The sequence below is a fragment of the Elephantulus edwardii genome, unplaced genomic scaffold, assembly GCF_000299155.1.
Source record: "Elephantulus edwardii isolate Elephantulus edwardi_28Jun2011 unplaced genomic scaffold, EleEdw1.0 scaffold00089, whole genome shotgun sequence".
In the NCBI taxonomy this organism is placed as follows: Eukaryota; Metazoa; Chordata; class Mammalia; order Macroscelidea; family Macroscelididae; genus Elephantulus; species Elephantulus edwardii.
This window is the reverse complement of record NW_006399839.1, coordinates 11,784,403-11,812,254: the sequence shown is the minus strand read 5'-3', so window position 1 is coordinate 11,812,254 and position 27,852 is coordinate 11,784,403. Positions and strand designations below refer to the sequence as shown.

Genomic DNA, 27,852 nt, shown 5'->3' with positions numbered 1-27,852 from the left:
TACCAGTACCATGATGTCTTGACTACCACGGCAGTGTAGTAGGATTTTAAGTCAGGGAGTGAGATGCCTCCTACCGTTTTTCTATTTTTAAGGAGTGCTTTAACTACATTTTTTTAATCCGTTAATTTGTTGATGGGCATTTGCTATATTTAAATTTTCTTACTGTTATGAATAATACTTGTATGAATACAGGTATACATGTCTCCATTTGTTTCTCAGTTTTTGTTTCCTTGGGGTATATATATTGTAGCAGTGGAATAGTTGGGTCATAAAGGATTTCTATATTCAGCTTTTTGAGGAAACACCAAACTGCTGTCCAGAGTGGTTTTACCATTTTACAGTTCCACTAGGAGTACACAAGAGTTCTAATCCTTCTGCATCTCCTCCAACATTTACTGATTGCTGTCCTCTTAAACTTTGCTACTAGAGTAAGATGGTATCTCAATGTTATTTTGATTCACATCTCTCTGCCAGTGATTTTGAACATTTCTTCATGTGTGTTTTGGCCATCAGAATGTCTTCCTTTGTGAAAAGTCTTTTCATGTCTTTTGCTCATTTTGTCACATTATCGGTGTTTTTTCTTATGGAGGCCCTGTAATATTCTGTAAGCTTGCATTTTAGGATCCTTGTCTCAAGTGTCATTGCTAAGTGTCTTTTTCTCAGTTGATTGGCTTTCTTCTCACTTTATTGAAAAAAGTTTCTGATACATACAGGAATTTGATTTTCTAATTCAACATTTTGGGTACATTTGCAAGTCTCCTGTGTAATTAACTGCATCTGAAAACCTGCCAGAGGTCAGCTGTGTGTTGGTTTCAACTTGACAGGACTCAGCAACAACTACATTTATGCTATAGGCTCTATCTTCTACGTTTGGTCCCATTTTGTCTCTTATGATCCTTAAGACTTGAGGTTTTAATTTCTCCACATCCTTACCACAATCCAGATGAGATGGATTGACTCTGTGTCTGGGGTTACGGGGGTAGGTGTGTCAAAGGCAATGAGGTTGGCTCAAGATAGAGCAAGATTGAGAGCTATTGTACATAGTGTCACTACAAGTGACTCAGTGGCACATAACAACAACAGTGTTGTAACTCGTTAGTTTCCCAATTCATGAACATGATCTATTTCTCTGTTTTAAAGAGGTCTCCATTGTTTGCATTCATGTACACTTTTGTTTTCATTATAAAATCAAACACATTTGTGGTGAGATTTATATTTAAATATGTAATGTTTTCCCTTCTGGCTGTTTTCAAAATTTTCCCACCCTTTGTCTTTAATTTTCACAGTGACTAATTTTCAACAGGTTGGTTATGAGTTTCTTGAATCTGTTCTTTTATATCATCCACTAAATGTGCAACATTTTGTGCCATTATTTTGTCAAGTAATTTTTCTGCACCTCTTGCTTTCTCCCCTCCTTTTGGAACTCCAACAACTTGCACATTAAACCTTTTGTTATTGCCACACCTGTCTTTTTCTTTTTTTTTCTCCCCACCCCCACCCTGCTATTCAGACTAGATCATTTTATTGGCCTTGTTTCAAATTCCAAGGACTGGTTCCCCCTGAAAATAGGTTCCAATCCCTAGAGAGACATCATGCTGGGAAAGGTAGAGTCCGAAAGAGTGCATGATGCTCCATGAAATGGATTGATTGACATGACTGTGATGTAAGAGTGAGCTTGAACAGGACAGAGATCATGGGAATAGCAGAGCCCCTGGCCAGTTCTGATCTGTTGTTCATAATGAGTCACAGTCAACTTGATAGCGCCTAACAACAACAACAACAACCGCTTCCAATTAACAGATTCTTCCATTCTTCCCTCTGTCTTCTCCATTCTACTTTCAAACTCATCCCATAACAATTTCATTAGACTTTATTTTATTTCCATCCTAATTTTCCATTTCCTTTTTTGTTTTTAAAATATCTTGTATTTTCTCATTCCCTAGAAGGAGAAATGTGTGCATATTTCTACCTGGAAGCCCTTACTTCCTTTGACAATGGAAGTAATTCAGAAAGGTATCGATTACCAGTTGTTTTGGTAGTGCTTGTCAAATTTTACTTTTCCAAACACCTCAAGTCAGAAGAAAGGATTGTGCATGTAGGAGAAAAGGAGAGAGCAATTTTCTCTTTTAAAAAATTGAGTAAATACTTAATTTTCTTTGATAATTTTATGTAAAATAATTTTCTCCCCAAAATGTCAAATCTGGCATATCAGGGAAATGGATTCTTATTACTATATGACTCTACCATTCCCCCGATGCGATGCCGTGCCGTCTCCTTGTCAAATCAACCAGCCACTCAGAGGGAGAGAGTTGAGCATTTTGCTCCTGTTAAGGTTTATAGTCACAGAATTCCAGTGGAGGATTGGCATAGATTGGAACAGACTCTACCCCAAAATGTTTTGTTTTTTTCCCTTTTCACTTATCATTTTTTTAAATTAAATAACATTTTCATTTTATACTGGTTTACTTACAAAGGCTGTACACTTGTTTTTCCCACCTGATCTTTTCCATTTCCACCCCTCCTTCCACCCATCAAATTGTGCGACTCTATGATTAAACACCCCCCTCTCTGCTATCCATCCTCACCACTTTGCCCCCCTTTATCTTCATACACATTCTACAATAATGGTCTTATACAGTATTTGTCCTTATGAGACTGAGTTAATTCCCTTAGCATAATGTTCTCTAGTCCCTCTCAAAGTTAGGTAATGATTTACAAAGGGAAGCATTATACGAAACTCTTACATCCCAGTGTACAGCTGCTTATGGCAATAATTTCCCACAGACCGTTTGCTAGAGGGAGCGAATTTCCATCACTCTGGCATGGGTTTGGGTGTAGCTACATTTTGGTAGGCAAGATGCCAAGTGTTTGTTTCAATACTAAGTGAGAATTCAGGCTCCTTCGGTTCTCACGATGCTGGCTTCAGTGTTCTCCCCTAATCCACCATTCTTTCTGCCCACCATGATTTGCTTTCCACTCTACTTTTGGCCCTGCAGCTTCCCCAGGACCTGGCTGTGAGTGTGAAAGTGCACGTGCTTCTGCATTCTGGGGTGGGATGGAAGACTAGCAGGGCAGGGGCACAGAAACCCCAGCTTAGGCCAGATCATTTCTTGGAGAATGTTCAGGAAATTTTCTGGTTTTCTTGTTGGCCTGACTTTTGATGCCTCCCAGGCCACACCCATGAGTGACGGCACTGGGGTGGGGGTTGAGAACTGCTGTTCTGAAGGACCACAAACTTCTTTCAAGGCTTATTTTTAAACCCAGAAGCTAAACTCCAAATGATGATCTATGCATTTTATAACCTGACATAAATTCCAATGTCTGAGAATCCCTCTTTTTGCTAGTTGTTTTTATTCCAACTGAGTCACAGCCAGCTCATAGCTGACCCTCCAGCACATTTTCAGAGGCTGAAACTTGTAGGGAAGTGCTTGCCCATCACTCTCCCATGGAGCAGCTGGGGGACTTCTACTGTGTGCCTTTGTCCTAAGCTACCCTCTAGAGGAGTCCTGGTGGTGCAACGGTCAAAGCACTTGGCTGCTAAGTGTAAGGTTGAGAGTTCAAAGTTACTAGTTGCTCTGAGGGAGTTAAGCCCTGGCGGTCGGATTCTTGGCGCCTTATTTATGGAGGTAGTTCTAGTCGGTTCTGTTGTTTTTGATGATTGCCGTCGCAGCCACCCTGTGAACAAAAGACCTGAAGCCTTTCTATATCTATCACCATTTCTCAAAGTTCAGAGGGTCTGTTCTAAGAGGGTTCTTTTTGTTGGAGTTGACTTGAGGGCAACAAGTGATGGGTTAGATGTGTCACTTCACAATGACATTTCACATTTTATTTGACTCCTCCTAAAATCACATTCTGTCGGAAAGCATGTTCCCCTCCTCAACAAAATTTTATTATCTTAATATCTCTTTTGATTCAATTAGTTTAAAATTTGTTTGAAGAAAAAAATAGCATGCATATATGAAATAATCTGAATTGGGAATAACTTTCCTTTCAAAACTGATTGATTTCCATAGCCAGACTAAAAGCCAAAAATTGAAGGGGGGGAACCCCCAAACACTTCACAGCTGCAGATTTGGTTAGAACATTGTGTTTTGGCCATTTGGGCCTCTGACTCCAGGTTCCAAATGAATAATTGTGTTTTCTAAAATAGCTTCCAATCTCTTGCACTCGCTTTCAGCATACAATAAGACAGATGAGTGAGAAACAGAACTGTAGTTTTTCTGGAGAGATAGAAATGATTACTCCCAGCTGGGCAGGTGGCGTGCATTGCCACGCGAAGAATGTAGCCTTTGCAGATTCTCACCTTCTTGTTTAAAAATTACATTTCTTTTCTTTTTTAATAAATTATCTCATTATTGTCAGAATGAAGGTGAGGGCTTGAGGGGTTTTTAAATTTCATTTTATGTTTTCCACCTTATTTTATATTGGCTTGATATGAAACTAATGTACATTGTATCTGATTCATGTACATTGTTATTTTGTAAAATTGATTACCAACGATCTATTCCTACTATTGCTCTATCTTTTCAGATTCCGAGTGAATCCTTTTTCATTCTTTCACCACCCACCTCCACTCATCAAACTCTGCTATCCTGGTGATTTCCTCCCGTAATCATCCTCACTACCCCTCCACAGCACCCCCAACTCCACCCGTCATCCCTCACTCCCACCTCTTCTTCCCCTTTTAGACTAACATTGTTTAGTGTCAGCAGATAGAAACAGGAGAAAGTTCACTTGAAAGCAGCCTAACAACTGTAGTGCACGTGAAAATCCTTTCTAGCCAGCAAACAAACAAGCATTGGCCAAGAAGCTTGCTGATGGCTCCTTTTGTTTCTCTTTGATTTAAAGCTTCATGTCTGTAATCTAATTAACATCGAACTGAGTTGCAAGTACAGTGGCCTGTTTGGTTCAATAATAGTACATTTATATGAAAGGTTAATGAAATGAATTTTCCCTCCATCCAATTCATTAAAAATTGTTCTGCAATCAGCGGTTGCTAATGGAATAGAGATTAAATATTCATGTTCATAAATTTTCTGTGGTGGTTCCTGATATTTCTCCATTTCTGCCTCCATAGGTTGAATTCTAGCAAGTACATGAATTCCTTGACAAAGAGGTTAATTGCACGCCATTAGTTCTTTTATGAAAGAGGCAGCGTGGAATAGGGGGGAAATAAAGAGTTTGGCATCGGCCCTGTCTCTGGGATTTGGGACGAGTTTTGTAATCACCCTTCTTTGTGCAATGATCAATCTGAGAACATCGTGCAGGATGATATGAGGGCTAGTGAGAAGCCACACACCATGCCTGGGCACATAGTAGCTAGTCAACAAATGCTAACTAGAAAAAGTTTTGCCACAGAGAATATTCATACAGTAAAAAGGTACTAATTTAAAATTTATAATATGTCTGGGCATTGTTAATTCTAAAATGTGTGTCAGCGTTGAGCTTTAGCAAACTCTGTACCAATTTTAACAATCTTTGTATCAAGACCGATTGACTGAGGAGAAGGCTGGTTCATGTACCTACAGATCAACTTCTGGCTTTCTGTTTCATGCCCCTCCTTCCGTTTTATCTAAGACAAATGACCTACAATTTGACGCATGTTACAAATAATGGATTTGCTTTGTAACTGAAACCTACCCATTCAAACACTAAAATAGAATCCTTTCAAAAAGAATCGTAATTGAACAATGCCCCTTAAATTTACTACCTACTTTACAATTTTTTTAGTCTCCACCATATTTTTAGTGGTCACTGGGCACATGTTATTAACTGCCTAGTGACTACCACCTGCTTCCAGACTGGACAGCTCAGAGAACATTTCCCTCACTGCAGAAAGTTCTGTCGAACAGTGTTCTTCTAGATCATTGTGCCTTGTCATTTATAAAACAAATACCCAGGAATTGTTGTGCCAACCTAAAGGCATTCAAATTAAACCCACCAGATGCTCCTAGAGAGAAAGATGGGCAGTCTCTTTCCATTCTGTTTACAGCCTTTGAAAACCTGCTGGAAGGTCAGCTGTGAGTCACTTCCTACTCCATTGTTCAAAACAGCATCATCCATACAAAGTGTCTATTTGCTGTTAGACTGAAAACTTGAAGACATGGATCTATGCTTTTATCTTTATATGCAGGTGATGTGACAGTGTGTAAAGTGTAATATATAATAAATAAATTTTTATTACTCTTTCTATAATTCATACACTGTATCATGCATGTACATTGTGTTGCTTATAGTCCTTAATTTACATTATATTTTGTTCATTTATATTGTGGGTCTTCTTTTCCTCCTTTAGGATCATCCCACCAACAACTACTTTTGTAAAAGCATGTACGCCAGTTACTTCACGCTTCATGCCCTAATATCCTCCTTTCAGATAGCCAATTGCTGATTTGCCCACCCTGTCAAATCAGTACTTTGAGGAAACAAGTATATCCTTTCTGTGAAGGATCTTATGTTCAACTTGGAAACTTTGAGCATCTGCATCCAGAAGCAGAGTGTAGCCATCAGGTTGCAGCAGTCGACCCTTCTGGTCAGCTCATTCTCAGCCATCTGTAGCTAGTTTTAAATGGGCATCAGCTCTAAGTTTAGGAGTCCACTCTTCTCCCTGCATTCCCTTACCTGTTAGTCTCCTCATTCAGCCCCAGTTCCCATATGGGGCTAAGTCAACAAGCCAGGGGTCTTCACAACTCCCAGCTTCTCTAGTCAACCACACTTCCCTGCTCATCCGTGCTTCTCTGCATGCTAGATGGGCTGCACTGAAGGAACACGTCCAAGCTCAGCCCATGTCTCCCTTCTTGTATTCCTCCTTCTTCGGCTCCTGTGGATTCAAGTGGTTGCATACTCCAGCCTCAAGTCTTGGAGCTGGGATCTGATGGACGCCAAGTTTATCTGGCCTCAGAAGCCTAACAGCTTGTTCCAGTTATAAAATGACAGACTCTTATTTTCCTCCCCTCCTCCCCTTTCTTCCTTCTCTTCTTTCCTGTTTGCCCTTCTTTTCAAATGAGAGTCTTTTAAATCAAAAGTCCAATGTGGGTCCACAAATCCATTCAAATGCAAATCTTCTCTGAATACTGGATGGGACTCAATCTTTCCCCTTGATCAAGCTCCAACCCCTATTACCAGATGCTGCTTTGAACAAGTTTAATTCCAGGACAGATCTGCCTTTTTAGTACTCCAAATTAAGAATTTGCCACAAGCGGAAATACATGCTTTTTAAATCTACAATATTCAGTGTTCATTCATATCAGACATTCCCCCATCCTTCTCCACTTTTCTTTAATTGATTTTTATATGTCCACCCTTGCAAACTGTACTTTATTCATGGCCATTGTGTCCTACACAGTGCTTCATACACACTGTACTTCGTACAGTTGACTACTACCTAGCCATGTCTTTGTCACACTGTCCCCCCCAAGGCCCCACTGACCCTCTTCCCAGTCTGTCTCCCCAACCAACCTCCACCATCCCAGTGCTCATACCTTCCCCCATTTCTGCCCCCTCCCTTTTTTGTTTTCAAGCAATAATTAGTTTACCTTGCATTTAATTCATGTACTTTGTGTTTTACATAATCCTTTATCCACACCTGCTTCATAGAACCATTCATATTACACTATATTTTACATAGTCAAACACCACTGACTATTACACACTCTGTTAAGTCCCTCCTGTGGCTTTACCCCTTACCCCCAATCTGCCCACTAAACTCTGATATCCTGGTGATTCTATGCTTCATTCCCCCCTCCCATTCCCTTCCCCCTTTCCCTTTCAGACATCTATACACATCTTACTAGTTATCCTTTTAATTCCATAATAATGGTCTTATGCAGTATTTGTCCTTATTATGAGACTGAATTAGTTTACTAAATATACATTTTATAGTGGGGTACATGATGGGGTAAGACACAGAATAGGGCAACACTTTGTTGTCCATATTGTCATTATGAATTATAGTTAAAGGCACCTAGCTCTGGTGGCCTAGCGGCAAGAAGCTGCACTGCAATCCTGAAGGTACACAGTTTGAGGCCATGGGAGAAAGATGGGTATTCTCCTCCCGTGTAACTAGCTGCCTCTGAAAATGAGTTGAAGTGTCAGCTATGGGTCGATGCCAACCATGTGGTACACAGCAACAACAATGTGCATATTTACATTTTCCTCTTATTATAGATAGCTGTTTTAAGTAATTCAGTCAGTCTTTTTCTTTTTCCACATACAGCTCTGAAAAAATGTGCTTCTCTTGTTGTTGTTGCATGTCATTGAGTTAGAACCAACTCAAAGCTGAACCTTTAGTGAGTATTCAGAGAGAGTAAATCACCTGGGAGGAGACTGCCCATCTTTCTCCCACTGAGTGAATTAGATTCACTGGCAGATGGGAAATGTGTGCCTTTGGGTTGAGAGCTCAACTCCTTACCACTAAGCAACCAGAGCTATCTGAAAAGATACACAAAATTCAAATATGGAAGATAGCAATATGCAAACATCAAACAGAAGATTGACTTGTTCAGGGAGCTATTGTTGTGCCATCGATTTGGAACCGGCCCATAGCTGACCCTCTAGCAGGTTTTCAGAGGCAGTTAATCACATGAGAGGATGTTGCCCATCTTCCCTTGGAGCAGCTGGTGGATTTGAACCAAATGACTTCGGGATTGCAGCACAGCTTCTTACAACTAGGCCACCAGAATGAGTGGAGAGTGGTAATTCCCTAGAGAACTGAAAAATAAAACAACTCCCACCTTTCCATTTAGAGTTGGTTTTGATACTTCCAGTACTTTTTTTACATTTTTTGCTCACGTGATCTCCCCTTTTAATGGAGCAGTTGGTTGTTTTTTGCGGAAACACATGAAGTTAGAGATTTGCTGGGTTTGACACCTTATAGTCACTTTCGGTTTTGACCCAGTTGTGTGAAATTCAAGATCAGTGCTGCTGCTGCTGCTGCTGCTACAACACTGTGAATAACTAAAGTCAGCATTTCTATTTTTCCCATTTTGACATGAAATAATAGTATTCAGTAAAATGAGCTTGTGATTTGCAAGCTTTGTGGAAAGAAGGCGATGATGATGGAGAAAGTAAATTTGGTTAGTTAACTATCCTAATATGTCTGGACAGGGTGCAGCCAGAATGCTCTTTGGAGGCGAGGATGATAAAGCTTTACCCCACACACTTTGAGCATGTTGCTAGGCTGTTCCTTGGAGAGGTACATAACGCTCGGAAAGGTGGAGGGTCAGCAGAGGAGTGGAAGACCTTCCACCAGGTGGATTGACACAGTGACTGCTACAGTGGGCTCTAATGTGTCAGGAAGTGTGAGGATGGCATAGGATAGGATGGGGTTCAGATCTGTTGTTCATAGGTACCCTATGAGCCATGCTCAACTCAACAGCACCTAATAATAACAACAACAACAGTAGTTACTATCTTGGTGGTTTGGAGCTGCCTGTCCCATTGAGCTGATTCTGACTCATTGTTACCCTCTAAGAACCGTGTGCTGAAAATCACTTCTGTTAAGTTTGACTCATAATGACCCTCCATTTGAGTGTCAGAGGCTGTAAATCATTATGGGAGAAGACTGCCCCTCTCTCTCCTGAGGAGGGCTGGTGGATTTTATCCTGCAGGGCAGACTAAAGCTGCCCATATGGTGCTGTGGGCTGGCTTTGCTGGGGTTAATTGCTAGCTAGGCCTTTTCTCCTGCAGGCTGCTGGTGAGTTCAAACTGCTGACTTCAGTTAATAGCCAGGTGCTTAATCTTTGTGCCACCAGACCTTCTTATATTAAAGCTGTTATTGTTGTGTACCAGCGAGTCGGAACTGACCCATAGCTGACCCTCTGGCAGGTTTTCAGAGGCAGTTAATTGCACGAGAGGAGACTGGCCATCTTTCTGTGGAGCAGCTTGTGGGTTTAAACTGCATGCATATATATATTGTTGTTGTTATGTGCCATCAAGTCACCTCTGGGTCCCAGCAACCCGATGAATGATAGCTCTGAACCTGCCTGATCCTGAGCCAGCCTCACTGTCTCTGACACACTTGTCCACATTGTCGCAGTCTTTGAGTCAGAGCTATTTGTTCTTCAGAAGATGTTTAAAAGGTTCAAACTCTGACTATGGAGCGCAGGGTAGGAATATTGAAGTATAGCATTTGAAAGTAAAGACAAAGTAAAAAATAAAGGCTGGGATCTTTGAGAACACCTAGTATTGTACATGTCTATATGTGCTCTCAGATACCATTCTTGGTTGAGTTGTTTATTTTTCCTTGACTTTGTTAGACTCATAGTACCTGGTACTGTAATTTTTGTATGATACATGAATAAGGATGACAGAAGAATTGATACCTTTGAATTGGGGTGTTGGAGAAGAGTACGGCATAGCCTATGGAATGCCCAAAGAATTAACAGACATGTCTTAGAAAAAGTGTAGCCAGAGTTGGAGGCAAGGATGGTGAAGCTTTGTCTCTCATACTTTGAACATGTTGCTATGAGAGCCTGTTCATTGGAAAAGGGATGCTTGGAGCTTCGAAATCATGCTTGGAAAGATGGAGGGTCAGTGAAAGGGAGTTAGGCTCCAATGGGATGGATTTACACAGTGACAGCAATGGGCTTTAGTGGATCAGAGATGGTGAAGATGGCACAGGATAGGACAGGATTCAAATTTGTTTTTCATAGGGCTGCTATGAGCCGTACTAGACCGAGTGGCACCTAACAACAGCAGCATGCAAGACAGGATGGAACACTACCCATTCTCACAAATCGTGTCATCCTCGCAATCATTATTAGTAGCCATTGTGTCAGTTGTCACTGAATCAATTCTCAGTCATTATTTCAATGTATCTCCTTGATAATCTTCCTCTTTTGAGTTGATGTTACACTTTATCAAGCAAGCATGAAGCCCTTCTCTATGGACTAGATCCTCCTGATAATTTGTTCAAAGTGTATGAGACTGAGTCTTACTATCTTCACTATCAAGGAGCATTTTGACTGCACTTCCTCCAAGATCTATTTGTTTGTTCTTTGAGCAGTCCATGGTATATTTAATATTCTTCACCAATATCACAATTCAAAGGAATGAATTCTTGGTTTTCCTTTATCATTGTCCAGCTTTTGTGTGCATATGAATCAGTTGAAAATACTGTGACCCAGACCAAGCATACCCTAGTCCTCAGAACACCTTTGTTCCTCAGCAGCAGATACTCCAGATGAAAGATATCAGTTGAATGACTGCTCCTTCCCTGGGTGTGGATTGTGGATCTAAGTAAAATTAAATCCTTGACATCTTTAGTCTTTTATCTCTTCATCATGATGCAGTTACTGGTCCAGTCGTGAAGAGTTTAATTTTCGTGATGTTGAGGGGACATCTATACTGAAGGCTCTAGTCTTTGTTCTTTACTAGTAAATGCTTGAAGTCATCTTTTTCTGCAAGCAAAGTTGTGTCATCTACATGTGACAGCTTGTTAATGAGCCTTCCCCCAGTCACAATGCCATGCTCTTCTTCATACAGTTCAGCATCTAAGTTTATTTGCTCAGCATAAGGTTGAATAAATGTGGTGAAAGGATTCTAAAACCCCTTCCACCCAAATTGTTGGGTTAGAGAAGCAACAGCAGCAACAAAAACAAACTCATTGCCATTGAGTTGATTCTGGTTCATAGATCAGAGAAGAATTATGCCATAGGTTTTCTAAGAATGCAAATCTTTCTTCCATGGAGTGACAGTTGGGTTCAAACTCCCAACTTTCAGGTTCACAGTGGTTCCTTTAAGCACTGCCCTGCCAGGTCTCCCTTGGGTTATAGAAACTACCTAAAATAGGAAACGAAAAGGGTAGTGAAAAATGCCCATAAATACATTAAAGATTAAAGCAGTGGCTGGGTCCAGGGAAAGGAAGCGATCTTATGAATTAGTAATGAAAGTGCATTTACAGGTTTGGGTGTTATTGGGGCCTGAGTTTTAACAGCCGCTGGGAGTTTAAACTAATAGAAGCCTGAATAGCCTATAATAATCAGAGTGTTCATTCTGTTTATGGATTTGTTTCTTAATAGAAACACTGACTTGCACTGCCTATCTTAAATTACCTCAAAGAGTAGTTGTAAAAATGAAATAAGATAAGGTATGTAATTATGTTTTGTGAATGCATAAGGTTCTCTCTCACTCTTTGTGTGCACATATCTGTGTAATATAAAATTATATACTAAACTTAGTAGTAATTTTAAGAGTTCGTTGAGCTCCCCTGAATAGAATTTGTGATGATTTCAAAGTGTATCAGACTGAAAAAGTCAAGTTTGTATGAACAGCATTGAAAAAGTATTTAAGTCAAATAGAAGGCTAAGTATTTTAGAAGCAGATGGTATCACATATGCAACAAATCCACTAAAATATCATTTTTATTTATTATTTGATCAATTGCAAAGTCCTTTGCAGGTAACATACTAGCAGCACTCGGACCATTTATTTGGTTTTATTCTGTGTACATTATTGCAATCTGTACCTTTTAAAAGCCATTATGAAATGTAAATATTTTAGTAGCTATGTGGCCTCATCTAGGACCCTCTGGTGGTACAATCCCTAGCAAGTTTCCTGAAGCATCTATGCTTACATGTTGTCATTTAGAAACAATCCCATTTAGCTACTAACTGCTTACTAGGATTTTTAGCTAAAATGATTTCTCGTTGAGGTTCTGCTGGCCGATTGTTCTCCTAAAGAAGCATCATCAGCCTTATTGGAACACGATGTAATAAGTAAAACATACATTCTCTTTCCCTTATTTCCAGGCGTACTTCCGGCAGGGTGTTGCCCTCCAGTACCTCGGACGTCATGCCGATGCCCTGGCAGCTTTTGCATCTGGCCTGGCTCAGGACCCCAAGAGTCTCCAGCTTCTGGTGGGGATGGTAGAAGCTGCCATGAAATCTCCTATGCGAGGTAAATAGATCAGAAGTGCATGGTCTGACATTAAAGTAGAACCACAGGTTTGCATGGTTGGATGAGTGGAGGTGAGGGCGGAGTGGGGGGAGGTTGGAAATGGGATGGATCCAGGTGAAAAGACAGGGTACTGGTGGTCTAGGTCCAATTGTGATTCATTTTATAAAACATAATGTATGGGAATGATTATATGAAACACAATATGAATGAAGAATAGTGTGAAACAAAATATATACAAACTTTGTCAGCAAGCCAATAAAAAGAGAAAAGCAACAACAAAGTAGAACATCTGGAACCTTCCCTGAATCTAGACTTGGACAATCCCAGTTGACTATCTGATTTGTCAAAATCTGCCGTTTAGAGAACAAGAAGGTCAAGAATCACTGTTAATTGCTGAAGTTAATGATGCAGAATGGGGTGGTGGTAAGGCCTTTGGAAGTCAGTGGACCAGGATTCAATTCTTAAAATTTTGTGAACCAGTTTCTTGACCCTTCTAGACATGGGGACAAATCCTACTGTTTAAATATTTAGACACTCTGCATGTTGTTGTGTTTTTTTTTCTGAGTTCTAAGATCCCATAATTCTATATCACAACACCCATAATGTTAAGTTGTTGTGGCCAGGGTGGACTAAATGTACCATGTAGAAATAGACAAGTAAGAGAAGACATGGGTGGCGGGAGGAATCTCAAACCAAGCTTGTTCACCATTCACTTGGAGCTGATCCTGATTTGTGCACACCCTTTATGTTACAAAGAGGAACAGTTCCACAGCAGATGACCCCAACTTGGCTCTGCAGAGCTGTTGGGAGGGTTCAAACAGCCCGCCTTTAGGTTCGTAGTCCAGTGCACACCATCTGTATCACCCAAGGACCTTCAGAGAAGATAGTTCACATTCTAATATATTGTAAGAGGATATAGATCAAACTGTAGGCTTTGTCTGACATTCCCCCACCCACCCAGGAGCGCATGAAAAGATTCTGGTGGATTAAAAGAGAAGAGAAACAATCAACTAGATATTTTTTATTTATTTGTGTGTGTGTGTGTGTGTGTGTGTGTGAGTGTACTGTCAAATCAGATCTGACTGGTACAGGAGGAGATTGTTCCTCCTTTTCCCGACAGAGCATCTGGTGGATTCGAACCGTGTGCCTCTGGGATTGTAGTTGCAGCTCCTTGCCACTAGGCCGCCAGAGCTCCCCAACTAGATATTCTTTTACATTTGCTCTTCTTGTTATTACTTCAACCTTGTACAAATTGATGTTCTGCAAAGACAGTACTGTTCAGGTTGAAAGAGGTCTAAAGCTCAGAAGAGATTGCTTTTAAGGAGTGCACTCTTGGAAAGACTAGTATATCAGTTGCCACACTTCTGGAAAGATTGTTATATCAGTTGGCATCTTTAAGGAGCTCCGGTGGCCTTGTGGGTGAGCAGTTACATTGCTAACCCAAAGGGAGGCAGTTTGAATCCACAAGCTACTCCTCAGGAGGATGGGGATCAGTCTTCTCCCATGTGATTTACAGCCTCTGAAAGCCTGCGTGAGGGTCGGCTATGAGTCAGTTCTGACTCAATGGCATAAAACAGCAACAACAGCATAAATACTAAGGCAGATGCATGGCAGAGAGTTGACATTTTATGATGTTTCATATCATTTACTTACTTAATCATCTCATATTGTGTCAAACAGAACTCCCTTTTTGTCTCTGCAATGGTTATTTAATTTTTCATAAATGAGAGTGATTCCATGTTGTTTGATGGCCATGTCACTGCACATTTTATCCAGTTTTGAGAATACTTACTTGCAGGGCTGGATAGTTTGAATATAGTGACCAGTAGCATACTTAGCTCAGATTATATACCAAATAAAGCTTGGCGAACTAAATGGTGTTCATTTGAACAGTTTCTGGGCCATTCACTGCTATATATAAAAAAAATATTTTCCTAAAAATTGAAGATTTCATATTCTAGAAGAAAGTGGTAAGGAAACTGCTTTCGTGCAATTTTATAGCCTACATAGGCCGAGTCTTTCCTGGAGGAAACTAATGGAGTCTCCCACTGGGGGACCTGCTGTTAATAAATTCTGACGCGGAGCAGATGCACTCTGGAGCCTCAAGGCTTGAGGATGGAGGGCCGTGAACAACAACAACAAAGGGATCTGTTGCACCTTTTCATTTTTCTGGCATTTTCTCGTTCTTCTACCTCCCTCGGCTAGGAATTTATGCAGCACTCTTTTTCTTTTCTTTAAATTTAATATCTGAAGATACCACTTGTATATTTTAAGATCTTTCTGCCGCTGCCTTTAGAATACAGGAAGGAAAGTGTTTGGACCAGCAGACTCACGCTTCCCATTTTGTCTTCCGGGTGGTTGGTTCAGGTACATGTAAGCAAATCCCTTGAGAAACAGCTGTCACCTGAAGGCCTTGTGGGCTACATTCTTTCTCTCCCTGTGGTCAGTGACCTAAGGCCAGCCCTGGAGAAAGCAGCTCTACAATATTGCCTTTTCTTCCCAGAAGACACTTTGACATCTCTCTCTTATTTTTCAGCTTGCTTTTATGACTTTATCTTTCCTAGGTGAACTTCTCTGAGCAACATTTTCCACATTGCTTTTGTGCGACGTTATTCTGTGTGTCATCCCACACCTTAGTGACCTCTCTCCTCATCACTTGTAATGTCCAATATCCATCACCATCTGCTGTCCATTCTTGAACCCCAGCTTTGTTGAGCCCCTCCCCCTGTAGTTTTCTTATGTTCCATTGTTGGGGTACCCTGTGCATTTGGGGCCATTGTCCATGCAGGTTACATCTAAAGTCTTATTTGGCTTTATTTTCTAAGACTTAAATACAATTAACTTCCTGGTCCAGGATTCTAGCCCCCCTACTGTGCACAGTGTTTCTGGGGTCTGATCTTTGACACAATATTAAATATCACAAAGATGAAAGTATTTTCTGCTTTCACTTTTTGGAGGTTTGAAGGTTTTTTTTTTTCCTTTAAAGGCAAGGCCAACCTTTTATTAATATAGCCTTGATCCCTGGACATGTATGTATGATATCGTCCACCTTGGAAATCATGTGTTGTTTCTAACAGAATTAATTCTTTTTGGCTTTGTTTTTGTACAATCCCTCATGCCCACCAACCACATATCAGATGTCTTTTTTTTATGCTGGGAATATATTTACATCCCTATATCCCGAATTTCCCTTACCTTATTAATGAAAACCTAAAAAATCAGTGTAAAGTGATACTCTCTTAGCCATGGCTTAATTAATTTATCGTATCACTCGTCCCCATTTTGCTCTTTCAAATGGCCTTCCAGTTCACTGTAGCTAATAAATGTTTAAGCAAATTTGGATGCGGCAGCAGACTCCTGCTGCCAACAGTGGGTTTCCTAACACAATTACAAGCGGAGATTGGGTTTACCTTTATTTGTTCCTCCAAAGACGCCAGGACTGCTCCCCGCTTAGGGTTCTCCTGTGTGTATTTTTCTCTCCTGCTGTTAATTCCGTAATCTAAAGACTATTACATTTATGGGCTATCACCTGTCATGATGTTTCTCCCACTTCCAGAAAAAGCGTAGAAGCTGATTTATGAACTGCTGATGGAAAATGACTGTTGAGGGGCTGTGCTTTTCTGTGAGGGTGCAGTCAGCCTAACCTTTTCTTCTGCCGTCCACCGTCGAACTCTTTTCCTCTGCTTCTCTTTTGGGGTGGTCAGTCACTTTTCATAGGAGTCCCATTTTATTTTCTCTTCTGCAATGGCTTGTTGAGAAGAGAGGGTTGCAGTCCAAAAGCTGGGAACCGAATTCGGGCTCTGCTCTCTGCTGTTTTCAGTGACTGAGCAAGCTTGCCTCCCTCTCTCCCCACATGTCAGTCTGTATCTGTCAAAAGGAAGTGATAATATCTACCTCTGCATGTTGCCTTTCGAATCAAGCCCTACAATGGGAAGGCGGGTCACTCATCGGGGAGAGGCCCTTGTTCTTCCTGAGAGAGAGGTGGCTGCAGTATAAATCCCTCTTAGATTTATGGCAATGAAGGACGAAGGGCCTGGATTACAGCACAGTGCCATAACAACAAAAGACACAAAACAAACAAAAACCTCACAAAAACAACCCCCTTGGGAGCACTCCCTGCAGTATTTCTCCTGAGGATTGGGGTTTCCCCCCCTTTTTTTGTTTTGGTTTTTTTCTAAAAAGTTCCTGCATATTTTCAGGGGCTGGTTCTTGGATAAGGAGATCATACTTGGAAAGGTGGAGAATCAGTGAAAGGGGAAGGTTCTCAACAAGATGGACTGACACAGGGACTGTAACAATGCGTTCAAGAATATCAGAGATGATGAGTTTGGCACAGGACAGGGCAAGGTGCAGATCCATTGCAGATAGGGTTGCTAGGAGTCATAGTTGACTTGAGGGCACCTAACAACAGCACTAGGTTCCGGGAACTTTGGAGGTGCCCCTGTATCATTTTGCTTTGCCTGCTGTGAAGCTTCGAGCCACCTCTAAGAACTGGGTTAAGTCTTGGAGTCAGCCCGGCTGTGTGCTGTCTTACCCATGCTTGAAATCTGTTCCACACTTAGTCTGTATTTCAGACTTCTCCATTTCCCTGTGTAGTTTCCTTACATGGGGAAGAGAGCTGTTTTCTCAGATGTTGTTGTTTCCAGCCATAAGATTCTGGGAATGTTGAAAATGAGCATATAGACTAATCAGTAGTTAAAATGTAGACTCAGCCAAGATTGAGAGCTTTCTGTCCTTCCATTGTTGGGGGGACACTGTGTTATCATGGTACTTCAACTCCCACCCCTTGGCACTGTGTCAGGGATACCCTTTTACAGAGGTTTTTTCCATGGTTATTTTTCCTAGTCTTTTGGACTTAAAGGTTAGAATGATGTTTAGGATTGTATTTGAGAATAATTGACTTTTAAACAATCCTTCCAAGAGTCTCCTCAAGTTTTTAGGAATATTGAGGCCTTTTTTGGTCGTGTGTCCTAGGAATGATGTTAGCAAGATGAAGTAGAAGGCCCAGTGTGCTTCTCCAGTGTCTAAGACAGATTACTATCTGGAAAAACAGTAGCAATGTGAAAGCAATTCATAGGACACAGTTGAGTTCTTTTATTGTACTAAGGTATTGTTTCTATGACTTTTTTTGTAGTTTTTCCCCCTTTTTAACAATTTTATATTAGTTTGCATACAAAATTCATACACAGTGGGTTTTATTCATATACATGTGTTTCACACATTGCTTCATTCACATTGTATTTCATATGATCATTCCCATACATTGTGTTTTATAAAACTAATCTTTCTTGTTTTATGCCCACTAGTACCTTGTCTTTTCAGGTCCCTAGTGGATCTATCCTAATTCCTTTACCATCTCTCTCCATTCCAAACTCTGCGCCCCTGGACTTCCCCTTCTCCCCAGCCTCGTCTTCTCTGTCCCCTCCCCTTCCCCCTTTGGACTTTTATACACATCTTATTAGTTTTTCTTCTATTTCTACACTGATGGTCTTATGCAGTATTTGTCCTTAAAAGACTGAGTTAGTTCACTCAGCATAGTGCTCTCTAGCCTCCTCATGTTATATAGTACTTTTTAAAATTATTCTTTTTCTACGCCACATAAAACCCCATCGATATTTAGGATATTTCCATTTTCTTGCTCTTGTTGAATAAAAGTGCTATGAAGATCAGAGTACATGTCTCCATTTGGGTGTCAGTTCTATTTTCCTCTATATTTCTAAGAGTTGAATAGCTTGGTCATATGGGATTTCTGTGTTCAGCTTTTTTTAGGAAATGCCAAACTACCTTCCAGAGTGGTTGTACCATTTTACAATCCCACTAACAATGTATGAGAGTTCCAATCTTTTTTCCACAACCTCTCCAACATTTATTGCTTGTTGTCCTGTTAAACTTTGCCACTGCTGCTGGGGTGAGGTGGTATCTCATTGTGGTTTTGATTTGTATCTCTCTTATTACCAGTGATTGTGAGCATTTCTTCATGTGTCTGTTGGCCATCTGAATATCTTCCTCTGTGAAAAGTCTTTCCATGTCTTTTGTCCATTTTGTAATTGGGTTATCAGCCTTTTCCTTGTAGAGACCCAGTGGGATTATGTAAACTTTGATCCTGAGACCTTTATCTAAGATGTCCTTGCCAAATGTCTTTTCCCAGTAAGTAGGTTTTCTTTTTACCCTACTGGAAAAGTTTTTAATGTATGTAGGGACTTAATCTTTAGAAGGTCCCATTCATTGATGTTATCCTGTCCTGTTTATACATTTCTAGCTATTTATGTATTTGCTAGCCTATTTATACCATAGGCTAGGCCTTTTAAGTTTGGTCCTATTTTGTCTCTTAGGATCTTTGTGTCTTTGGGCTTTACTCCCAGATCTCTGATCCACTTTTACTTGATTTTTGCATGTGGGTTGAGATGTTTATTCCTCACATTCTGCCAGCTTTGTGTTCTAATTATATCTGAAATGTGTCCCTTACTTTCCATCTTTCTTCCCAAATGTCCTGTCTTCATCCTGTTTTTCCTTTGTCTTGTGTACCTGTATTTTCTCTCTCTCAATTGATGCTTTGTTCCACTTTCCTTTCAGAGGGAACTTTCTGCAACTTAAATATAATGAGCCCTGAAATACTGAGTATCCCCCATTGCCTGCAGGGTGGAGGGCAGCCTCCTAATAGTATGCGAGATGTTCCGCCCTTTAATTCCCATTTTCTGGTATTTACAACTAAATCCTTGCAGCTCCTGGAAAAAATTGTGGTTTCTCATATCTCCAAGTTCTCCTTAAATGGCACTTCTTCTGAGAAACCTCCTGGTCCTGGCTGTGGTAAAATGTGGACCACTGTGGCTCCCATAGAACTTTCTAGCAATTCTCAGAATTCAGGGTTGAAAATACATCTAATTTAAATATATATAAGAACTCTTCTGAAATCTCACACATAGAAAATGAACTGCCGTGAAGCACCATCACATTCAGGTACATCATATTCCAGCATCAGAGATGTTACCACCTTGAATGAATGCACATTTGAGACTTGATGAAATGACAGCTTCTCTCAGTGAGGACATTGTGATTTCTTACTTACGGATTAGCTTCAGACAAGCTTACAAGCCCCTCACATTTCAGGAAATGTGGGATTTTGTCCACCACCTCTCGTTGCACACACACCTCCAACCTTTTTGTTACCAGACAAACATGTTAGCTGTTTACACCACTCTGAAACTCCTTCTCTACTTTATAGCCACGCATGCACAAGATAGTTTTATGAATAAATCCAACTCCTGAGTCTGTCTCTAAGTCACATATATACATTGAAGTCATAACTGTTAGGTAGTCAGTTAGCTAAATGTGTCTTAGTTTATAGAATTCCTTGCTATATGTAAAAATTTTAGACTCTTCAGATGCATGAAACATCTTAACTTCATCATCATCATAATTCTGTTTTTTACATTGTAAAGTAGTGAGCATTTGCTGTGAACCAGTATGGGTGGCCAAGTGGGTTGGGAGCCACACTGCCATTCCAAAGGCATGTGGTTGTAAGGCATGAGCTGTTCCATGGGAGAGAGATGGACAGTCTTTTCCAGTGTGATTTATATCCCTGAGAACCTCCTGGAGCAGCAGCTGTGAGCTGATTCCATCTTGAAAGCAGTGAGTGAGCGAGCACATCTGTAATAGACTTTATGGAAATTGGTTTGTAGCAAACTACAGGTTCTTTATGAGATGTTACGAGGTTATGTTAATTTATGAGATGTTTATGAGTTTATATTAATAACCTGAGACCTGCCTATATATATATATTTGTTTCTCATTGTTGTGTACTATGGAGTCAGAACTGACCCTCCGGTGGCTTTTTAAAGGCAGTTAATCGAAAGGGAGGAGATTGCCCATCTTTCTCCCACAGAGCAGCTGATGGATTTTAACTGCATGCCTTTGGTATTGCAGCACAGTTTCTTACCACTAGGCAACCAGAGCTCCGTGTGTGTGTGTGTGTGTGTGTGTGTGTGTGTGTGTGTGTATGCACATATATATGAATGTGCATGTATTTACACACACATATGAATGTGTGTATGCACATACATATACATCGGTATACATATACATATGCACATACATATACATATACATTCATATATACATGCACAGATTTGTATAATCACGGTTTGTGTATTTGACAGAGTCTGAGGTTGTCTGGCTTTTCATTCTAAATCCTTATCCTCAGCTCAGTATTTTTACCATTCCTCCATACCAGATTCTTTTCATGTAAATAATCTCTGCTCCTTTCAAACTGGCATACTGCTCCGTGTGCCTGTTTTCTGGCACCTTTGTTTAGGGGCGAGCCGTCCCTCAGAAGAAAGGAGAAATCCTAGTGTTGCCCTTTCTTCAGGTTCTCTTTCCAGGTTGCTGCCCTGTTGGCCTTTGGTAAGTCCTCTTACAAACTCTTAAAGCATGTAGGTTATGTAGCGTTCCTGTAGACTTATTGGGGGGGGGGGAATCCCCAGCCAACAAACACATGTATGTTAGCTTGCTTTGTAATTTATCTTTTAATGCCTTTGTAGTGACTTTCCTATGTACTGCAAATGGAAATTTCATCTTTAACCTCTCTCTTCTTAAATTTCATTTTCATCTCATGAAAAATAGCCTAGCCGATGGTTTCTTTCTCTTTGGAGACTCTTCTGGGAATTTCCCTCAGCCTCTAACTGTGGCGATGTTCTCTTGGCTCTCTAGCATGGCTGTAAGTTTTAGAGGTTCAATTAGATGGCTTCTCCTCTCAGTTACTGTGGGGGAAAGTGACCAGCTCAAGTGTAGTGTCTTTACTGGCTGTCAGTCATGTTGGGAAGGCAGCTTCCATCTTTCTACTGTAAAGCTCAAAATCCCCATCTTCACATGCCTGTCCTCTTTCACAGCTGGGCTCCAACTTTTAATCAGGACCAAAAGGACAGCACAGGAGTATTTCTAGGGGGAGGTGGCAACAGTGACATCATTTTTCAAGGGTGGCTTTCAGTGGGGATGGACATCCTCTATGGGCTCACATCTGCCAGGTACCATCTGTGGCATGGGTTTTGATTATAGATTTGGAGATTGGTCTCCCACTCTTCCCCAGCACATTTCAATTCCTCTCAAACCTAGCCCACACTCATGTCAGTGGCTAGCAACCAAAGATCCGATTTGGGTCTCATCTTGGCTCAGTCCCAAGCTGTCTGACTTGGGGAAAATCCCTCCAGGACTCAGATTCTTCATTCCTAAAATGAGGGTATTAAAGGATTTCCAAGTCTAAAAATTGTGTAATCTATGTCGCTGCTAATTGGCTAGCGGGATGCTGATGCGACCATCTTTGCTGCCAGCCCCATCAGAGGGGCACAGGGTGGGATTGTTGTTCTCTCCACTAGCACAGGCTGAGTTCTCATGCCTGCACTTAACCCAATTGGTGAGCTGGTGTGCACTGGTACGGTGCACTGCAAATCCTGAGCTGCATCTTGGCAGGTGGAAAAATAGTCTTTGTTCTCTGTGCAGTGATCTGATTGAAAGTGGGGGAAAATGCTTTAGGCACCAGTAGGTTTTGAGGTTTCTGTGGTAATGTTGATTCAGGCGAGAAAGCCTTAGCAAAGAATTGAGACTTGAAGTCATAAATTGTAAAAATTACATTTTAATGTACTATACTGTTGGCGAGGAGAGTGGAGATTTAAAGAGCCCAACCTTTTTATAGTTTTTACATATGCTCAGTGGAACAACTAATGTGAAATAGTTTTGGGGGGATGCTAACAACAAAGCCATTATAAATGTCACTTCATTGTAGGGCGATAGTCAGTGGCCTTATGATTGTCTTAAAGAGAGAGAAAATTGAGAAGGAGTTTGGAAGCCTTCCATGTTCAAGCCTAACTTCATATGGAATGATTCTCTCTGTGGCTTCATGACCCCAACTCAGGTCTTTGCATTACCACATAAAATAAAATGAGTGAGATGTTAATTTTGCCTCTGACCTTATCTCAGTAAACATGGGTGATTTTTAAAAAATGGTTTCTTTGATTGCCATAACAAAAATGGATACTATTTTAAAATTTTGGCGTAGTAAGCACACTGTTGGAAGAGCTGCTTTCTCTGGATTTCTTCATCAACCATTAAGATTTAGGCTAAACAACTATTTATTGAGTGGAAGATGTGTGGAGTGTTTCCACCTAGGTGGCAGTAATGAGCTTTTTTATTGAGAGCCCCTATTGTGCAAACAAATTTGTCTTGAAGGGGATGCAACCTTAGAGGCAAGGATCATGAAACTTCATCTCACTACTTGGGGCATCTTTTCAGGAGGAAGAAGTCATTGACATTGTTTGGAGAAAGACGTCATCCTGGAAAGGTAGAGGGTTGGCGAGAGAGGGTCTGACCCTCAGTAAGATGCACTGGCGCAGTGTCTACCTCAGTGGGCATGAGTGTGACAGATGGTGAGGATGGTGCAGCCCAGGACACAGTGCAGGCGTGTTGTTCAGAACGAGTCTTAATCGGTTTGATGGCTGGCACCTGACAGCAGCTGCAACAATTGTGCCAGTTGTTACAGAGAGATGATGAGATATTAAATGACCCTACAGTGGGCCTCAAAGGATATGTCTTTGAGAAAGTGCAACCAGAGTGCTCCTTGGAGGCCAGCGTGACAAAGCTTCTTCTCATATACTTTAAGCGTGCCATTAGGAGAGGCTAGTCCTTGGAAAGGGACATCATGCTTGGAAAGGTGGAGGGTCAGTGAAGGAGAGGACTGATACAGTGACTGTGGCAGTGGGCTCAAGTGTGTTGGGATGAGAAGGGCAGCACCGGATAGAACAGGGTTCAGATCTGTAGTTCGTAAGGTCACTGTGAGTCATACTCAACTCAGTATCCTCTGACGACGACAACAACACCACCATTAGGCTTCAGATTTAGGTGAGGAGAGGAAAAAGTAATATTAAACACATGTGAAGCAATTATCAAACAGTGACAGGGCAAGTTTAGTGACATTGTTTGTATACAAGGGAGCTCTTGCTGCTTACTGGTAAGGATTTGCACTGTCAACCCAAAAGCACGAGGTTCAGATCTGTCAGCTGCTCCTGGAGGGTTAGCAACAGATTGGTTCCAACTAGATAGAACATAACAACAAACAAGAATGATATAAATGCAGTGAGTGTTTAAATACAAAGATTAAGGCCGGCCTTAGCCTTAGGGGCTGAGTAATGCTGCATGATGCAGAGGAGCTTTGCGTAATGTGTTTATAAAATTTCTAGAGGCCATCCAGACAGAGAAGAAGAAACCCTTCAGGGAGCGTGATGCATTCTAACCCAGGAATTTCCAGAAGAGAGGATGAGTGTGGCATACACATGCATGTGAGGAGAAGGAAAAGACCAGACTGGGGTTAGAAGAGGTGGAAGTGGTCCTGTGTGATTAAGGGAAGTGTTTGGGTGGTGCTGGATTAAAGACTGAAGATTGAAAGAGACTGTGAAAGTGCAAGAAACGCTTGTTTCTAGGGTATATCAGAAAATACCATTTTATATTTTATCACCATCCATTCCCACTTGTTCTTCTGTTTTTTTTTTCTTCTCTCAGATTCCTTGGAGCCCACTTACCAACAGCTTCAGAAGATGAAACTGGACAAGAGTCCCTTTGTGGTCGTGTCTGTAGTCGGGCAGGAACTCTTGACGGCTGGTCATCATGGGGCCTCCGTGGTCGTCTTAGAAGCCGCTCTGAAGATTGGCACCTGCAGCCTCAAGCTGAGAGGCTCCGTCTTCTCCGCCCTGAGCAGTGCTTACTGGTCCCTCGGCAACACAGAGAAGAGCACTGGGTACATGCAGCAGGACTTGGATGTAGCCAAGACCTTAGGTAGATTCTGCTTCTCACATTTCTTTCAGTGCAGAAGAGGAGGCCTCCAAGTTAGCTAGACTTGTATTGGGACAATACACACAATGAAAACGAAATGTATTTCTAGTAGTCTCTGTTTTAGAGTACTCCAACTTCAGAGTTCTTCATGTAGCAAGGTCTCGGGCCTCCCAAAAAGCTGACATGTGAATTAATGTATTCACTGTCCTATTCAGGGATTTAGACTCACAGATACAATTTCCCAAAAGATAGTATTGGTGGATGAACCTTTCATCTTTATTTTCCTTTGGCCTCTATTCACATAGACGGTCGTCATTTTGTTGGAGAAGACAATGTTCTGTAGTGGAGCCAGAGTGCTGTGTGATGTTGGGCAAGTTACCTAAACTCTCTGTGCCTTGGTTGCTTGTTGGTTGGTTGGTTTTTTGGTTTGGTTTTGTTTTTTTCTTTGTTAGAATAATTTATGGTTGCCATTTTCAGGTCTGATGTTCATAAGGTCTCTCTCTATGAGTCGTAGTCAGCTTGATGGCACCTCACAACAACAATTTATGACATGGTGGATGGCACTACGAGAAAAGATAAAGTGGTCCACTGTCAGCGTATTTGTAACTAGTGCTCATTGTATAATAGATCTGGACTCAAATGACTGAACCTGCAAGCTGGTGGTGGTTCGGGGGGTCATTGGCAGAGCAGCGAGGAGACGCTGCACAGCAGCTGGTTTGTGTCAAGTTCTTTAATCCCTCATGTCCAGGAGGCCAAATCCCTGACTTTAGTTACATGTTCTAGGTACTGTAACTGCTCAGATCTAGAGATTGAAGTTCTAGGATCATAACTCCTCATATAGAGTCTTGGGTATTTCCGCCCCCCCCCTTCCTGAGAGGAGTAGAGAGAAATCGTAGTAAGTAAACTTGTGGTTCTTAAATGGAGGTGGCAGTTACAGAGTATAAATTATGCTATCACTTACAGAGGTTCTATCTTTTTTTGTGTTTTTAAACAACTCAGGTGACCAGACAGGGGAATGCCGAGCTCACGGGAATCTGGGCTCCGCATTCTTCTCCAAAGGAAATTACCGGGAGGCTCTTACTAACCACAGACATCAGTTGGTGCTCGCCATGAAACTCAAGGATCGAGAGGTAGGAAGCTGATCTGCAGACCAAAAAAGAAAGAATAAAATTAAGTCTATAATCTCTTTCTCTGTCTACAATGTCTCAGATACATCAGGCATTGCTATGTAGCATGCGTAAATTTTGGGTATGAAGAGATAAGATAACTAAGACATGGTCCTTGACTTCAGGCGCTAACAACTTTGTAGGATATGTTGTTCTTTCCCCTCTCATATTATGTAGGAATATACATGTTTAAAATTAGCAAAAAGCCACACCACTGTCATATGATCACTCACTGACCAAGCATTACTACTACAAACACCCCATGCTGTTTCCTTGGTAGATTTTTAACTCAGGTGGTAGAAACTTGAGTCTGAGAGACAAGGGTTGTAATAAGAAGGAAGTATCATTTTTGTTTTTATTAGAGAAAAGAAATACTCTCTGAGTTGATATCCAGTGTGTACAGCAAGATGAGAAAGTGTGGGTAGAAAGCTTAGAGGGTGGAGTGTGAGTTAAAATAGGCTGAGAGGTGGATACTAGTTATGACACTTCCTGGCTGTGGAATTGTAAAGAAGTTACTACTTAACCCCTCCTTGCCTTTGTTTTCCTGTTGATGAAAGTGATCATGATTCTATTTCTTTCATTCATAGTTGTGGCAAGGTTATAAATAATTCATGTAAAAAGGCCACATAAGAGGAATTCTATATGTGGTAGCTTTTATTATCATTTTATTAATAAGAAAGGGAGGGTTAAGAACAGAGGTAACAAGTTTAGGATCAGTCTTAGCATTGAGAATTAGATGTGGTTACATGTCAGAATTTCACTGTGGATCATTGTAAAGATTAGTTCTATTACTTGAATAATCAGATCTCTGGAACATGATCAGGCACTATGAAAGAATGGGATGGCAAAGGCCTTTGAAATTAACCGGAATAGACAATACAATGGCCATGCATTTGTGGAAGTCGAAGGAATGATGCTTACTTTCCCCACCTGTTGACTCTTACTTTCCAAGCAGTTCTTATATGCCACATGATCTGTGTGTAAATAGTGCAGTGGACGTGAGAGCAGCAGTGCTTGACCTCACTAAATACACGCAGGGAAAGAATCCTCATGGGCAACGCCAGTAGCACCAGGACCATTCCGTTGAGATCAGTTATGTCCCCACAGCTCTACACTTTCTCGTGTCAGTCACTACCTTCATCCTCCCTCCCAAGGTGCTCATTCTTTTCTGCTGTTGTTGATGTGTGCTGTCGAATCAGAACCAACCCATCGCTGCCCTTTAAGTGATTTTTCAGAAGCAATAAATCACATGGGAGGAGATTGTCCATCCTTCTCGTGTGGAGCAGCTGGTGGTTTAAACTTCATGACTTTAAGATTGCAGCACAGCTTCTTACTACTAGACTACCAGAACTCCCTTTTCAACAAGGTTTGATAGTTTGTTGCAGTGGCGCACAGTGCTGATGATTATGGGGATTATTAGGGAAGTGATGGGTTACAGTACAGTTGGGAAACACTCAGGATACAAGGATGGGCTCTTCTCTGCTGTGCTGGCAGACAGGCCTTTCTCTGATCCTTGGCCTCATAGCGTTTCACTTTACCGTGCTCAGACAAGTGTTGCAAAGCTCTATGTGCCATCCCCCACTCTACCAGTAAGCCTAGATCTAAAAGCTCTAGCTCTGTGTGTCCTCAGGCCTAACTCCCTAGAAAGTGCCCCAAAGCACCTAGTTCACCAGCAGGTATTCAGATTTCTTACTCTGTGTTCTGGGAACCCACAGCTCTGTTTTACACCACTTTCTGGTTCTCCACTGCCTCTTTTGCTCCTATTGCTACTGCCACCACCTCTGCTTTTGTCTTTTGGTCCCATTCTATCTCTTCAGTGCCACACCTTGCCCTCTCGGTACCACCCCTTACCCTCTCTGGATCACACAGAGACCTGAAGTCCAAAGGATGTGCTGCAGTCTTGATGGTAGTGACACCCTCACTTTCCAGCCTCTGAGCTTGCTCATTGTAAGCCTGGTGGGATGGCAAAACAGAC

The 27,852-nt window shown here is 41.3% G+C and overlaps 1 protein-coding gene across 1 annotated transcript in view; it reads left to right on the top strand.

Annotated features, from left to right (window-relative positions):
* Positions 1–27,852, top strand: part of TTC28 (tetratricopeptide repeat domain 28) — a 744,609-nt gene that overhangs the window by 359,238 nt on the left and 357,519 nt on the right. Inside the window, exons 3-5 of the mRNA XM_006890519.1 lie at positions 12,750–12,897; positions 24,442–24,714; positions 25,711–25,841. Coding sequence (XP_006890581.1) covers positions 12,750–12,897; positions 24,442–24,714; positions 25,711–25,841 — 552 coding nt within the window. The remainder of the gene's footprint in view (positions 1–12,749; positions 12,898–24,441; positions 24,715–25,710; positions 25,842–27,852) is intronic.